The 17625-nt window shown below is 38.3% G+C and overlaps 1 protein-coding gene across 1 annotated transcript in view; it reads left to right on the forward strand.

Annotated features, from left to right (window-relative positions):
* Positions 1–17625, forward strand: part of Cdc42bpa (CDC42 binding protein kinase alpha) — a 220885-nt gene that overhangs the window by 92170 nt on the left and 111090 nt on the right. Inside the window, exons 6-7 of the mRNA XM_032914650.1 lie at positions 13797–13890; positions 17351–17551. Coding sequence (XP_032770541.1) covers positions 13797–13890; positions 17351–17551 — 295 coding nt within the window. The remainder of the gene's footprint in view (positions 1–13796; positions 13891–17350; positions 17552–17625) is intronic.

Here is a 17625-nt window from a genome sequence, read left to right on the forward strand (position 1 = left end):
CCGTTGGTAAAGGCATAGACTGATCTGCATCTCCGAGGGTTTCTTCTTTGCCACTGACTTTTCAAGGGACTTTTTACTGGGTATGGATCAGAGGTTACTGTCACATGACACCCCCTTTCTTAGTCATTATTTAGAAACACTTAATATGACATTTGTAATTTAGACATGAAATGTGTATAAATACCACAAAGGAGTTGCTTTGAATATTCATCAAATTATATTTACTGATAATTGATTAAATTCAATCCTCTTTTCCTTTATTCTGTTCCTTCTGTCTCCTTATTTCCCATACCTGGTCTTCTCCAGTTTCCTTTTCTATAATGGATTTAGATATCTTAAGGTAAGAGTGCATAAGATTAATTGATACCAAGATCTGAAAAGGAACAGAGACTCATAATGATTAAGACACTGTGTTTGAGGAGCTGGTTAAGTGTGTGTGTACTCTCTTGCAGAGGACCTCAGTTCACTTCCCAGCACCCACACTCGGTGACTGTTAACCACATGGAAGTTCAGCTCCAGGGGAATCCCATGTCCTCTCTGGCCTCCATTACCTACTCATACAAGACACACGTGCACACACATAACTGAAATAAAGACTTCTAGAGGAAGTCTGTCTACAAGTAACGAAGGACTAGTTGGATGGCTTTGTGCGTAAAATGCTTGTCTGTACCCTGAGCTGAGCCTGGGACCAGGGTGGAAGGAGAGAATTGACCGAAGAAAGCTGTCCCCTGACTTCCACAGACTGTATGCTATGCTGCCCCAATAGCAATAATCAATAAAAAATATATAAAATAAACTTAACCAGGGGAAAAACTTCCCATTTCAACTGACACATTTCTATATTTTTTATGTTAACCTTTTTTTCCTTGTGGAAAAAAAAATCTGGAGTTTCAGAGCAGGTTAATACCTTTAGGGCTACAACACTATCTTTTCGTCAACAAAACTTTGTTTTTGAAGGTGAATTGAGTAGATTTGGGATAATGTACTGATTTCCTCTCCTCTTCCTCCTCTTCTTCCTCCTCCTCCTCTTCCTCCTTCTTCATCATCATCATCATCATCATCACTACAGCGTTTAGATAGTAGCTCATATAAATCTTAAATTACAATGTATTTTTAGAAGTGCATTACTAATTCCCAGACCAAAACCCAATTAACTTACTCATTGGTTTCTGCATACTCCCATTTCTCCTTTATATAATTTGTTCCATATTCAAGACTCAGAAATTACAATTTTTATTAACCTTCTCTCCTTGATTTTATAATATTAATAATTTAATAATATGTTATAGTAAAGCATATCTATAGGTCACAGGAAGTAGGTCAGTCCTGCTTAAATAGGACTTGTTGGGGAAAATCCCCTATAATAAACACAGAGCGGTTTTCATCCACTGCCTCTTAGAATTGCATGAAGAGTTAAGTGTGTTACAGCCTTTTCTGGGTTTTGGGCTGATGTTGTCTCCCTTAGCATGGGTTTTGGAGATAATTGGCCAGTTATCCACTTGATAGTGGAAAAATCAAGTGTATTTTTCCACTATGTATGTATTCTTGAAATGTTTTGTAGCCTAAAGCTCAAAGAAGACTTAATTTTATTGTGAACCCCTCCCCCCCTTTCTCTACGGGTACAGTAGTTCTGGCAAAGTTACCTTTAACATTCAGTCCAGTTTGATTTCAGTGCAGTGTGATTTTTAAAATACATAGTATATAAAGGAGAAGTATAGTATAATCAAAAAGTAAAAATATGTTCCTTTGGGTGAGTGTTCTTCCAAATTATATGAACAATACAGATGTAGGAAGGATGCCATGGTGCTCACGAGAAAGGGAAATACATGTCTTAGCCCAGACCCCAGTGCCAGTGCCTGTAGAGCGTTCTGACTCAGGACATGGTGTGGCCTGTGTAGTGGAGTTAAATAACCTCTCTACTTACTTCGAAGGTTAGTCAGAGTTAAAAACTACCACTGTGTAGGTTAAATAATACCACTAAATTTACACTTCATTATTACCAGGATAATGTTTTTATAATCATGCTTCTGGCCTCCTGTCTATGTACCATTGAATGTTTTAAAAGTATTTCCCTGTTATAAAAATGTGTCCTTTATGAATACCACTTTTGCTCTGTTTTAGGCAATGCTGTTCTGAGATAGGCAAGTCTAGCCTATTGGACTGGAGTAGCCTTAATATGCTCTTCTTTTTAAACCCAATGTTAATGTTTTTGCTTAATAAGGAGTTACTGATTTTAAAAAACTATAAATAATTGGTTACACTCATTCAAATTGGAGAGACTGAGATAATGTAATTCTGAGGATAATATAGAAATTTTATAATTTCTGAGCACTTCTCTTACTTTTCATAGATTGTAAAGATTGTGACTGACATCTTGCCTTGGTTTTCCTTTACTCCTTTATTGACAGTGCTTGGAATCTGGTTGTCCAGCTACTATCTTATTATAAGATGAAACTGATTCAGACTTTGTCTGAACCTAGATGCCATTTTGCTTGTTATATCAGGAAGTGTAGATTATCATCCTGTTTCTACTTACCAGTCACTGGGTTCTCTAGGAGCAGAAACTGAACCCATTTGGGTCAGAAGGATGTTCATTAGGAATGAACACCCATGGAAGGGAATTGGAGGACCAGGATTATTGTGTGGAAAAGACTATTGAAAGCCAAAGCTTCAGGTGGCCCTACTTGGAGCTCTGGAGGCTTTGTAGCCTTCTATGTCATTGCTAACTTGGTCAAAATTGTTTGACCTTTGTCTTTATACACCAGTTATTCAGAATATATGATTTGTTCCAAGAAAGGGATGGGAGGTTGGGAAGAGGCTGCCTATAATTCTGAAGGTGATGCATGTAGGAATCAAAATATCACACAATACCTCATAATGTGTGCATACACTGTGTGAGTGAAAAATGATTATATTGGCAAGGAGCTCCTCTCTCTGAAGCTTGCTCTGTAGGGGCAGCTCTATATAATTTCTTTAAGGCTTTGTCTTTCTGCTATTTATTCCCCTGTGTCTGGTATCATGACACTTAATTCCAAGTCTTTTAGGACTTAGGAAGCTCACACAGTTTATAAGGGCTGTTATGGGCTCTCTTAAGCTGGGGAGGATCGTTAGAGCTCTGCTCTCCCTCACACCCGCTCTCACTGATGCTGCCACTTCATTCTTCACTACAGTCACACATGCTTGAGACCTTGTAAATGCTATTTATTGCTGAGCCAAAAAATACTTGCTTATGTACCTGCCTCTAATTTTTACTTTTCTTTGCTAATACCTTGATTCTATTTCAATATATACCAAATACTAGATAATCATATTTTAAGTATTCTCATAAATCAGATGATATATCATTCATGGAAGACAAGTGCTATACTATTGAACCATAAATTTAGACTCCAAATATGACTCTTAAAAATTCAGTTAGACATCTTTATGGACCCTTTTGGTGGTGTGAATTAGTAACAGGAATAATCAGGTTTGTGACTTGGTCCCTTACATGTGCAGAAGTTTTGCTTCTGTGATATTGTCTCAAAGCTGAGGAGATTTGTGGAATTCTAGTCACCAACAACAACTCTTTTCCCTTTCTTTTTGGTTTCTGTCATCTTGTTAAATGGCCTAATAATCTGAGGTTAGAAGTTAGACTAAGTAGGAAAAACTGGAATTTGTAGCTTTTTTTTTTTGGAAAGAAAACTAACACACAGAATTAATGAAGTAGACCTGCTGTCCCAGACTGCAGAGCCACATCCAGTCATCATTGACATGACATCCTCTTCTGGAGGAAGCCAGGGTTTTATGTAGAGCTGCGTAGTTCAGAGATTTATATCAAAATGGTCAGGCTTATCTGCTCTTTACTCTAGAAATTGGGAAAAATAAAAAAGGAATAACTAACACAAACCAAGAGTGGAGGAAAACAGCATTGGTGTATTTACTGAGAAACAGGTGGCAGAAGCCATAAGGCTATGGCAAGCAAGCAAGTTCCTGGGGATGGCCTGCGGTGTCCATGCTGCACTCTGGAGAGGCACAGCCCACACTTCATCCACGATCGCTTCTCGCTGCTGGTGTGCCTTTCCTGCCACCGTCACTTAGTATAATGATTCCTGGGAGTCAGCCCACTCTTTTGGGCAAATTTCCTACAGATCATCAGGAAGACGAACTTTCATGAATTAATGCTGTTTAGATGAATTAATGACTTTATAGAATAATTTTAGGAAGAATGTTTAAGGAGACGTTTTGCCAGAAAGATGTAATAAAGTTAGTATCAAGAATAGGATATGCCCGGCCCGCAGCAGCTCTCTGCTCCCAAAACCCGTGGGAGAGAGACCTCACCGCCTGGTCAGGTGGGCACTCCTGAGGCTGCAGAGCGGAAGAGACCACCAACACTGCCCACCCCTGCCCACATCCCTGGCCCAAGAGGAAACTGTATAAGGCCTCTGGGCTCCCGTGGGAGAGGGCCCAGGAGAGGCAGGAGCCCTGCCTGAGACACCGCCGGAACCTGAAGGAAACAGACCGGATAAGCAGTTCTCTGCACCCAAATCCCGTGGGAGGGAGAGCTAAACCTTCAGAGAGGCAGACACGCCTGCGAAACCAGAAGAGACTGCTCTCTGCACACATTACGGATTCCAGAGGAAAACACCGGAGGCCATCTGGAACCCTGGTGCACAGAGGCTCCCGGAAGAGGGCGGCGCAGATCTTCCCGGTTGCTGCCACCGAGAGAACCCTGGGCAGCAGAGGCGAACTTGAGCCTCGGGACCACAGGTAAGACCAACTTTTTCCAAGTGACCTGCCCAGAACTCAAGACACAGGCCCACAGGAACAGCTGAAGACCTGTAGAGGGCAAAAACACACACAAAGCAGAACTCTGTCCCCATAACTGGCTGAAAGAAAACAGTAAAACAGGTCTACAGCACTCCTGACACACAGGCTTATAGGACAGTCTAGCCACTGTCAGAATTAGCAGAACAAAGTAACACTAGAGATAATCTGATGGCGAGAGGCAAGCGCAGGAACACAAGCAACAGAAACCAAGACTACATGGCATCATCGGAGCCCAATCCTCCCACCAAAACAAACATGGAATATCCAAACACACCAGAAAAGCAAGATCTAGTTTCAAAATCATACTTGATCATGATGCTGGAGGACTTCAAGAAAGACGTGAAGAACTCCTTTAGAGAACAAGTAGAAGCCTAGAGAGGAATCAAACAAAAACCCTGAAAGAATTCCAGGAAAACACAATCAAACAGTTGAAGGAATTAAAATGGAAATAGAAGCAATCAAGAAAGAACACATGGAAATAACCCTGGATATAGAAAACCAAAAGAAGAGACAAGGAGCTGTAGATACAAGCTTCACCAACAGAATACAAGAGATGGAAGAGAGAATCTCAGGAGCAGAAGATTCCATAGAAATCATTTACTCAACTGTCAAAGATAATGTAAAGCAGAAAAAGCTACTGGTCCAAAACATACAGGAAATCTAGGACTCAATGAGAAGATCAAACCTAAGGATAATAGGTATAGAAGAGAGTGAAGACTCCCAGCTCAAAGGACCAGTAAATATATTCAACAAAATCATAGAAGAAAACTTCCCTAACCGAAAAAAAGAGATACCCATATGCATACAAGAAGCCTACAGAACTCCAAATAGATTGGACCAGAAAAGAAACACCTCCCGTCACATAATAGTCAAAACACTAAACGCACAAAATAAAGAAAGAATATTAAAAGCAGTAAGGGAAAAAGGTCAAGTAACATATAAAGGCAGACCTATCAGAATCACACCAGACTTTTCGCCAGAAACTATGAAGGCCAGAAGATCCTGGACTGATGTCATACAGACCCTAAGAGAACACAAATGCCAGCCCAGGCTACTGTATCCTGCAAAACTCTCAATAGATGGAGAAACCAAGATATTCCATGACAAAACCAAATTTACACAATATCTTTCTACAAATCCAGCACTACAAAGGATAATAAATGGTAAAGCCCAACATAAGGAGGCAAGCTATACCCAAGAAGAGGCAAGAAACTAATCGCCTTGGCAACAAAACAAAGAGAAGAAAAGCACACAAACACAACCTCACATCCAAATATGAATATAACAGGAAGCAATAATCACTATTCCTTAATATCTCTCAACATCAATGGCCTCAACTCCCCAATAAAAAGACATAGATTAACAAACTTTGAGGACCCTGCATTCTGCTGCCTACAGGAAAACACACCTCAGAGACAAAGACAGACACTAACCTCAGAGTGAAAGGCTGGGAAACAACTTTCCAAGCAAATGGTCAGAAGAAGCAAGCTGGAGAGCCATTCTAATATCAAATAAAATCAATTTCAACTAAAAGTCATCAAAAAAGATAAGGAAGGACACTTTATATTCATCAAAGGAAAAAATCCACCAAGATGAACTCTCAATCCTAAATATCTATGCCCCCAAATACAAGGGCACCTACACGTAAAAAAGAAACCTTACTAAAGCTCAAAACACATTGCACTCACACAATAATAGTAGGAGATTTCAACACCCCACTTTCATCAATGGACAGATCATGGAAACAGAAATTAAACAGAGACGTAGACAGATTAAGAGAAGTCATGAGCCAAATGGACTTAACGGATATTTATAGAACGTTCTACCCTAAAGCAAAAGGATATACCTTCTTCTCAGCTCCTCATGGTACTTTCTCCAAAATTGACCATATAATTGGTCAAAAACGGCCTCAACAGGTAGAAAGATAGAAATAATCCCATGCAATATCGGACCACCATCCACTTCAATAAATAAGGGAAGAATGCCTTATATATATGGAAATTGAACAATGCTCTACTCAATGATAACCTGGTCAAGGAAGAAATAAAGAAAGAAATTAAAACTTTTTAGAATTTAATGAAAATGAAGGTACAACATACCCAAACTTATGGGACACAATGAAAGCTGCTAAAGCTAAGAGGAAAACTCATAGCGCTTGAGTGCCTGCAGAAAGAAACAGGAAAGAGCATCTGTCAGCAGCTTGACAGCACACCTAAAAGCTCTAGAACAAAAAGAAGCAAATACACCCAGGTGGAGTAGAAGGCAGGAAATAATCAAACTCAGAGCCGAAATCAACCAAGTAGAAACAAAAAGGACCATAGAAAGAATCAACAGAACCAAAAGTTGGTTCTTTGAGAAAATCAACAAGATAGATAAACCCCTAGCCACTCTAACGAGAGGACACAGAGAGTGCATCCAAATTAACAAAATCAGAAATGAAAAGGGAGACATAACTACAGATTCAGAGGAAATTCAAAAATCATCAGATCTTACTATAAAAGCCTATATTCAACAAAACTTGAAAATCTACAGGAAATGGACAATTTCCTAGACAGATACCAGGTACCAAGTTAAACAGGAACAGATAAACCAGTTAAACAACCCCATAACTCCTAAAGAAATAGAAGCAGTCATTAAAAGTCTCCCCAACCAAAAGAGCCCAGGTCCAGATGGGTTTAGTGCAGAATTCTATCAGACCTTCATAGAAGACCTCATACCAATATTATCCAAACTATTCCACAAAATTGAAACAGATGGAGCACTACCGAATTCCTTCTATGAAGCCACAATTACTCTTATCCCTAAACCACACAAAGACCCAACAAAGAAAGAGAACTTCAGACCAATTTCCCTTATGAACATTGATTTAAAAATACTCAACAAAATTCTGGCAAACCAATCCAAGAGCACATCAAAACAATCATCCACCATGATCAAGTAGGCTTCATCCCAGGCATGCAGGGATGGTTTAATATACTGGAAAACCATCAACGTGATCCATTATATAAACAAACTGAAAGAACAAAAAACCACATGATCATTTCATTAGATGCTGAGAAAGCATTTGACAAAATTCAACACCCCTTCATGATTAAAGTGCTGGAAAGAATAGGAATTCAAGGTCCATACCTAAACATAGTAAAAGCCATATACAGCAGCAAACCAGTGGCTAACATTAAACTAAATGGAGAGAAACTTGAAGCAATCCCACTAAAATCAGGGACTAGACAAGGCTGCCCACTCTCTCCCTACTTATTCAATATAGTTCTTGAAGTTCTAGCCAGAGCAATCAGACAACAAAAGGAGGTCAAGAGGATACAGATCGAAAAAGAAGAAGTCAAAATATCACTATTTGCAGATGATATGATAGTATATTTAATGATCCCAAAAGTTCCACCAGAGAACTACTAAAGCTGATAAACACCTTCAGCAAAGTGGCTGGGTATAAAATTAACTCAAATAAATCAGTAGCCTTCCTCTACACAAAAGAGAAACAAGGAGAAAGAAATTAGGAAACGACACCCTTCATAATAGACCCAAATAATATAAAAATACCTTGTGTGACTTTAACCAAAGCAAGTAAAAGATCTGTACAATAAGAACTTCAAGACACTGAAGAAAGAAATTGAAGAAGACCTCAGAAGGTGGAAAGATCTCCCATGCTCATGGATTGGCAGGATTAATATAGTAAAAATGGCCATTTTACCAAAAAAGATCTACAGATTCAATGCAATCCCCATCAAAATACCAATCCAATTCTTCAAAGAGTTAGACAGAACAATTTGCAAATTCATCTGAATAACAAAAACCCAGGATAGCTAAAACTATCCTCAACAATAAAAGGACTTCAGGGGGAATCACTATCCCTGAACTCAAGCAGTATTACAGAGCAATAGTGATAAAAACTGCATGGTATTGGTACAGAGACAGACAGATAGACCAATGGAACAGAATTGAAGACCCAGAAATGAACCCACACACCTATGGTCACTTGATTTTTGACAAAGGAGCCAAATCCATCCAATGGAAAAAAGATAGCATTTTCAGCAAATGGTGCTGGTTCAACTGGAGGTCAACATGTAGAAGAATGCAGATCGATCCATGCTTATCACCCTGTACAAAGCTTAAGTCCAAGTGGATCAAGGACCTCCACATCAAACCAGACACACTCAAACTAATAGAAGAAAAACTAGGGAAGCATCTGGAACACATGGGCACTGGAAAAATTTCCTGAACAAAAACACCAATGGCTTATGCTCTAAGATCAAGAATCGACAAATGGGATCTCATAAAACTGCAAAGCTTCTGTAAGGCAAAGGACACTGTGGTTAGGGACAAAACGGCAACCAACAGATTGGGAAAAGATCTTTTACCAATCCTACAACAGATAGAGGCCTTTATATCCAAAATATACAAAGAACTCAAAAGTTAGACCAAGAGGGAGACAACCCTATTAAAAAATGGGGTTCAGAGCTAAACAAAGAATTCACAGCTGAGGAATGCCGAATGGCTGAGAAACACCTAAAGAAATGTTCAATATCTTTAGTCATCAGGGAAATGCAAATCAAAACAACCCTGAGATTTCACCTCACACCAGTGAGAATGGCTAAGATCAAAAACTCAGGTGACAGCAAATGCTGGCGAGGATGTGGAGAAAGAGGAACACTCCTCCATTGTTGGTGGGATTGCAGACTGGTACAACCATTCTGGAAATCAGTCTGGAGGTTCCTCAGAAAATTGGACATTAAACTGCCTGAGGATCCAGCTATACCTCTCTTGGGCATATACCCAAAAGATGCCCCAACATATAAAAAAGACACGTGCTCCACTATGTTCATAGCAGCCTTATTTATAATAGCCAGAAGCTGGAAAGAACCCAGATGCCCTTCAATAGAAGAATGGATACAGAAAATGTGGTACATCTACACAATGGAATATTACTCAGCTATCAAAAAAACGAAGCCTTTTTATGAAATTTGTAGGCAAATGGTCGAACTGGAAAATATCATCCTGAGTGAGTAACCCAATCACAGAAAACACACATGGTATGCACTCATTGATAAGTGGCTATTAGCCCAAATGCCTGAATTACCCTAGATGCCTAGAACAAATGAAATCAAGACGGATGATCAAAATGTGAATGCTTCACTCCTTCTTTAAAAGGGGAACAAGAATACCCTTGGCAGGGAAGAGAGAGGCAAAGATTAAAACAGAGACTGAAGAACACCCATTCAGAGCCTGTCCCACATGTGGCCCATATATATACAGCCACCCAATTAGACAAGATGGATGAAGCAAAGAAGTGCAGAAGTGTAGATCGCTCCTGAGAGACACAGCCAGAATACAGCAAATACAGAGGCGAATGTCAGCAGCAAACCACTGAACTGAGAATAGGACCCCCGTTGAAGGAATCAGAGAAAGAACTGAAGAGCTTGAAGGGCCTCGAGACCCCATATGTACAACAATGCCAAGCAACCAGAGCTTCCAGGGACTAAGCCACTACCTAAAAGACTATACATGACTGACCCTGGACTCTGACCTCATAGGTAGCAATGAATATCCTAGTAAGAGCACCAGTGGAAGGGGAAGCCCTGGGTCCCTAATACTGAACCCCAGTGAACTAGACTGTTGGGGGAGGCGGCAATGGGGGAGGGTGGGGAGGGGAACACCCATAAGGAAGGGAGGGGGGGATGTTGTTCGAAACCGAAAGGAATAACACTAAATGTATATAAGAAATATTCAAGTTAATAAAAAAAAAGAAAAGCTACAGAAATAAAAAAAAAAAAAAGAATAGGTACCTTATAGAATAGTAAATAAAGGCTGCATTATAAGGAATACAACAAGCTTTCATTAATTACACTAAGAAGAAATAGGCCTGGGACACATTTGTGATCAAGGAAAAACATTAATTCTTGGTCAGGTCCAAGGATGAAGCCACAGGTGTGCACGCTGATAAAGCAAGGTCATGTGACACTGTTACTTTGAACTTGTAATGAGCTTATAGAATGAAACACTGTTTTGAACTAACTATGAGCTTTCTTCTGTAATTCCCCTTTTATGTAACATTTTATCTATGAGGTAATTTTATAAAGAACTTTTGTCTAAGAAGGTATAAATTGCCAGGAAGAAGAAATATAGTGTAGCTTTTGGAACTCCTGCTCCATCCACCAAATGTATATTCTGTCTGTCTATATGTATATATATAGGTATGTAGATATATGTGTATGTATGTAAGTATGCATGTGCACTTATGAAATTAATGTAACATGTGGTTGGGCTCAGCCAGAGAAAGAGAGAAAAAGTGTGTGTGTGTGCGCGTGTGTGTGTGTGTGTTGAGTCTCTGGCCTTTGAGCCAGAGAGAAAAGAACCCAGATAATTAAGCCTTTTTTCTTAATCCCTTGCTACTTCAGCAGGAGTTAAATTGCTTGAAGCCAGCAGCTCCTGGCCATAGAATAGCAGAGTTAAAGAGAAGGTTAAATGGCCAAAAGTAAGCAGTCACTGACTCCATACCTCCTTTCTTAGGGGGCTGGGTGCTGGGCTAGCCCCTGGCAGTTAGTGAAATAATTTGTTTGAAGTTATAATCCAACAGAATGTGTCCATGTTTTCAAACCATAGGACAGTTAAAAATTTTAATATATGTGATAGGTTAATTAAAAGATATAAATAAATTAATAAAAGATGCAACAGCAGTAATGTAAAAATATGAATAAAATATTTAATGTCACAGTAATCAAAGAAATAAATACTGTGTTATGAGATTGACAAAGGTTAAAGTGATCGATACTCCCTATCATTGTTACAGATACTTTTTCACTGTTGACTAAGTTGAAACTTTGTAACTATTTTTCCCCCTGGCAATGATATGTTCGTTGGAAACGTGAAAGTAATAGACAGCACAGGGAAATAAAGAGATTCTGGCAGGCACAGGCAGACATAATGATTCAGTTCTAGAACACCTTCAGAAGAAATGATTCCGTTCCATGCAGTTCCAGGCTTTGGTTTAGCTGCTGGAGCGAAGTCCTGTTCATTATCATTGTCAGAAGCCTCTCAAGTCCTGAAATGCCCAGATAAAGAACACTGTTGATTTTATGAATTTATTTAGCATAGCAACAGTTGTGCCCAGCACACTGTACTGGGTGCTGCAGACTCGGCAGGGAGGAGGGTAGACACACTGTGGGCCTTCATAGCTCTTTCTGGGTAGAGGAGAGGTAAATGTTAGTCAACCAACCAGTAACACTTGGTTTGAAACTACACTTTTGGGGGAGACACGAAAGGTGAAGAGTGATTCATGACAGTTTCTTTTCTGAGACATCGGGGGAAGCCTTGGTTAGTGATTATTCTTTTTCTCCTGTAGCCCAGATCGACCTTAAACTTCTGATTTTCCCTAGTGCTGAGATAACAGGCAGTTAGCTTGAAACTGTATTTGTTAGCTGTGCCTTATAGAGATCACAATGGAAATTAAAAAGATATAAGATATAATAAGAGAAAATAAAAGTGTCCTATATTAGAAAATCTCCAATCTTAAACAAAAATATTTGAAAAGGAATGAGGGGAAAATAAATTAAGTCTCTAGTTCAAGAACTTGGGAAAGAAAGCAAAATTAGCTTTAATTACAGAGAAGAAAAAGGTAAAATGAAGTTAAGTAATATGGATGAAAAATACAGAAATAAGGGAGGCTCAATAGCCAAATGGTAGTATATTAAAAGTCAATAAAAACACAAATACTATTAAAAGCCATTAGTGTAACCACTAGTACATTGTCACTAAAGACAGATGCCTCGTTTGAATGTTGATAGATAGTATAGAATATGGGACCTAGAGGTAGACTGTCTGGCAGGAAATCCTGATGGTGGCCTTTGTATAAACTGTGTGGTTTAGCTTCCCTCTCTGTGGACGGGTAATGATGTGGGTAGGATGGATATCAAGCACTTAGGTACTGTATGGGGATCTTTTAAAAAGTGCAGGAAAAGCTGGGTATGGTGGCTGACATCTATAGTTTCAGCACACTGGAGTCTGCAGCAAGAGAACTGCCAGGAGTTCCAACCAGTGTAGGTTACAGGGTCTGAAGTTGTCATGTTTCAGAGTGAGGCTCTGCCTCCAAGTGTAAACCTACCAAACAACAATGGCAAAAATAACAATGATACAAACACACCTTAGAGAAGTGGATAAAATATACGTTTTATTAGAAAAGATCAAAACCACTGTATTACGTTCTAGTAGAGACAGAGGTTATGTGGGTAAGTGAAGAATGTTTACAGAAGTGAACTTCACAATGCAGTCCTCTCCAGGAGGCTGCTGCCCATGTCTGTTGGGCTCTTACCTTTCTGCAATGTTAATGAGGCACATAGGCTAAAAGTGCAGGCGCTAGACTGCAGTGATATGTCTGTGTGACTGTCCTCTCAATAGAGAGTGCTTTCATTCCCAAAAGTATTTCCAGAATGAAAACTACCAGAGTAGTTTTTTATCACAGAATTACTGAAGCAATAAGTGCTTTAGAAAATTTTAATATGAATCACAGCTAGGATGGAACTGGCAAAACATATTTTTCTTGGAATATTTTTAAAAAGATTTATTTATTTACTATATACATATATATATATGTATATACATAAACACATGTGTAAATATATGTGTGTTTGCTTTGTTTTCATGATCCCATTACAGATGGTTGTAAGCCACCATGTGGTTGTTGGGATTTGAACTCAGGACCACTGGAAGAGCAGCCAATGCTCTTAACCACTGAGCCGTCTCTCCAGCCTTTTAAGTCTTTTTTTTTTTTTTTTTTTTTTTTTTTTTTTGCAGGGTGAAACAGGTTTCTCTGTGTAGAACCTAGCTGTCCTGGAACGCACTCTGTAGTCCAATTTAGCCTTGAAATCAAAGATTCAATTGCCTCTCTTAGAATTATTTTTTAAAAGGTAGTTGAAGTTTTTCATGTACAATTATCTGATTGTGTTCCAACTAAAACTTAAATGTGTTTTTTTTTTCAGAGACATCAAACCTGACAATATATTGATGGATATGAATGGACATATTCGTTTAGCAGATTTTGGTTCTTGTCTGAAGCTGATGGAAGATGGAACGGTAAATAAGCATTTACCGTAACTATGAATTGTTCTCCTCACAGACATTTCCCTTTCTGTGTCTTCTGCGTTCTAGAGGCCACTGCTTGCACTGACTGTCTGCCCAGGCATCATGTGTATGTGTCCCGCCTCCTTCCACAGAGCTTGGCTACACCTGACACAATAAGGCTTGCTCCCAGAGTTACTTACCTGCTTACAATAGCCAGCCTAAGAATGGCTCTTTAAGAATCACGTGTCTTCTTTTGTGGCTGATGCCTGTTATTTACTTGAAATGTTCCTAAGTTTTTAGAGTGATAAATAAGATAAGTTTCATATAGAAAAAGAAAACATAACTCCATCCTCATTTGTCCTTTATATCTAATTATATACTTGTTCTGAGGGACAGTATTCTGCAAAAGAACTTTGTCTTTTCAAGAAGACTCTAGGCAACACGAGTTTTGTGTTCCTATTTGCTTAGATTTTGCTGATTAAATTCTTAAATTTATATTCCATTTTAAAGTGTATACTCTCAAATTTTATTGCTTTTTTTATAGGTATGATGTGTGTGTGTATGTGTGTGCGTGTGCGTGTGCATGTGTGTATGTATATGTATGTGCATGTGGCAGTCAAAGGACAACTAGGTCCTCGCTTCCCACCTTATAGAGTTTCTTGTCCACCACTCTGTACATCGGGCTGGCTAGTCCATAGCTTCCGGGAATCCGTCTGTCTCTGCTTCCCATATTACAGCAGAAGACTGTACTAGCTACCTAGGCTGTCTTTGAACTTCCGAACCTGCATTCTCAGCCTCCTGAGCCGCAGTCACCAGGCCTGGCTGAGGTGTGCCTTTTACTGTTCATATTATCTTATTAATTTGGTAGGAGCTTCTGGTTTACATTATCAGAACATAGTCCTGACTTGTTTTAGAGCTTTGTTACATCTTTTGGATTTGTTGAAATTTACTTTATATTTTTATAACAGTCAACTTTTTGTGCATTCCATTTTGTTTGAGGAGAAAACATTTTCTCTAATTTTTAGTACCAGAGTTCTATACAAATCCGTAATATAAAACTGATTTTGTTTTTGTATTTTATATTATTATGGGTTTTCTTTGTTATCCATTATTTAAAAATTCTGAATATGGTAGATTGTTAAATTTTTCTTTCATATTATTAATACTTTACACATCTCCTTTGTAACTTACTATTTGATGAAATACGACCTTTCACAGTATAGTTTCTTTTGCATTACAATGATGAATTAAAATTATCTTAATAATTTGGCTAATATTTCTATTACTGCTTTAAATTTCTTTTATTTAATTTATGTGTAATTCATCTTTTCATTCCATCACTTTCAATTGTGTGCTTCCATTGTGTCTTTATCTTGCATAAATAAATTATTTAACTCCTTTTTCTCTCATTTATTCATTCTGTTTTACTTCCTTCCCAGTGTTAAATCTCTGTCCTTTAACAGGTGATTGAATTCATGCTTGGGTCTGAGTCAGACCCTGCTGTGTGTTGTTAATGTAGGTTTCCCTTGCTTTCTGCCAGAGCGCTTTTGATTCCCTTTTCTCTCCTGCCTCCTGCTGTGCACTTCAAGTTTAGCTTTCTCACTCTTTATCCTTGGAAGGTAACATTTTATTTTAAATATTTTAATGCTTCTCTTTCATTTTTTAAAAAATATTTATAGTTTACTGAACTGTAAGTTAATCATTTTTTCTCACTACATTCTCAATCAACATAATCAATTTATTTTACTTTATACCACATATAAAAATTAATTTAAAATAGGCCAAAGAACTATGTCAAAAAACAAAAACAAACAAACAAACAAAAAACCAAAAAACAAATGTCTTGAGGATAACACAGAATCACAACCCCTCTACCCTGTAATGGTAAATTATACTCTCCTCAAAAACTTATGTGTATGTATCAGATGACATGGTGGTCAGAATGAGAAGACCGCCTAGAGAACTGCAATAGTATGTACCAACCACTTCTCTGATTACATGCCAAGAGTATGAGATGAACCAATCACTTCTCTGTTATATGCCAAGAGTATGTGATGAACCAATCACTTCTCTGTTACATGCCAAGAGTATGTGATGAACCAATCACTTCTCTGTTACATGCCAAGAGTATGTGATGAACCAATCACTTCTCTGTTACATGCCTAGAGTATGTGATGTACCAATCACTTCTCTGTTACATGCCTAGAGTATGTGATGAATAGCTACAGATTGTAGTTGGGTCCTGACCTGCAACATTCTAACCTGCCCACAGTCACCTTGGAGGCACAGGGTAAGGTACAGGTCTTTCCTGGAGCTTTGTTCCAAGCTCAGCAACAGAAACACAGCCCCAGTGAAGAATATGAGGAATTTCTGCAGGTTTACAAATGGGAATAAGCACATGAAAGATAATCAGTAAACCTCTCATTAGAGAAATGCAAATCCAGAGCCTGTGACCCCACTCTGAGGGCATTTCTGCCCAGAAGGAGAGCTGCTACCAGCCAGAAACAGCAAGTGTTATCCAGCAGTGATTCGGTCTCGGGACACTGTTAGTGGAGTATAAAATAGGGTAGCAACTGTGGAAGACTGTATAGCTGGTTCTTCCAGATGCTAAAAATAAGTTGATAATTTATTGATTTGTAATTTTCATTTTTATCTGTGTAACTTACTTAATTATATTCTCAACTTTTTTAAAATTAAGAATTTTGGTTTAAAGTCTATATTTTTCCGTTTGGTTTTGTTTATTTTCTGAGAAAGGGTTTCACTATTTAATATCCTTGGCTGGCCTGGAACTTGCTTTGTAGACCAGGCTGTCCACAAAACCATAGAGAACCATCTCAGGGCTAGTATACAGTGTATACCATCTTGCCTGGTACAACTTAGAACTATGTACGGTACAGTACAGTAACTAGTCAACTTCTGGTTTAATTTGACCTACAGTTGGGGCATAAAATTATCAGTATTAATCTGAATAAGTTATCCATATCTAATTGTACATTTTTAGTTCTACTATAGTACATATATACATATTTGTTTTGATTGATGAGTTATATAGACAAATATTTTTAAAAACAGTAAGAAAGCTGATATAGTAGTCCTATAATCCTAGCACTTGGGAAGCCAAGACAGGAGGATTGTGAGTTTGAGAGTAGCCTCAGCTATAAGCAAGACCTTGTCTCTGACTACCAAACCAGAACAAAATTAAACAGTAATAATGCTGTAAGTGAAACATTCATTTTATTGTTAATGGCTCAGATAATACTGTTTCCCTATATGCATTCAGCTGTAATAAAGGTTCTATAAGAATATGAATAATGAAGACTATTAATGTAGAGGCCATATAAAATTATTCCGTAAACCAGGACACTAAATATAGATAAGAATGTCTTCTTGTAATACTACATACTGTATAACTCAAGTGCCTATTCTAATTTAAAATTATGTTTAATATATTAATAAACATTTGACGTCTTAGGTCCAGTCCTCAGTGGCAGTTGGAACTCCAGATTACATTTCCCCGGAAATCCTTCAGGCTATGGAGGACGGGAAAGGCAGATACGGACCGGAGTGTGACTGGTGGTCCTTGGGAGTCTGCATGTATGAGATGCTTTACGGAGAAACGCCATTCTATGCGGAATCTCTGGTGGAGACATATGGAAAAATTATGAATCATAAAGTTAGTATATTTATTTTTTATAATTTTTACAGCAAATACATATAGTAATTAAAGTAATATGATAGTAAAGAGTA

This window comes from Rattus rattus, chromosome 10 (assembly GCF_011064425.1).
Source record: "Rattus rattus isolate New Zealand chromosome 10, Rrattus_CSIRO_v1, whole genome shotgun sequence".
NCBI classification, from domain to species: domain Eukaryota; kingdom Metazoa; phylum Chordata; class Mammalia; order Rodentia; family Muridae; genus Rattus; species Rattus rattus.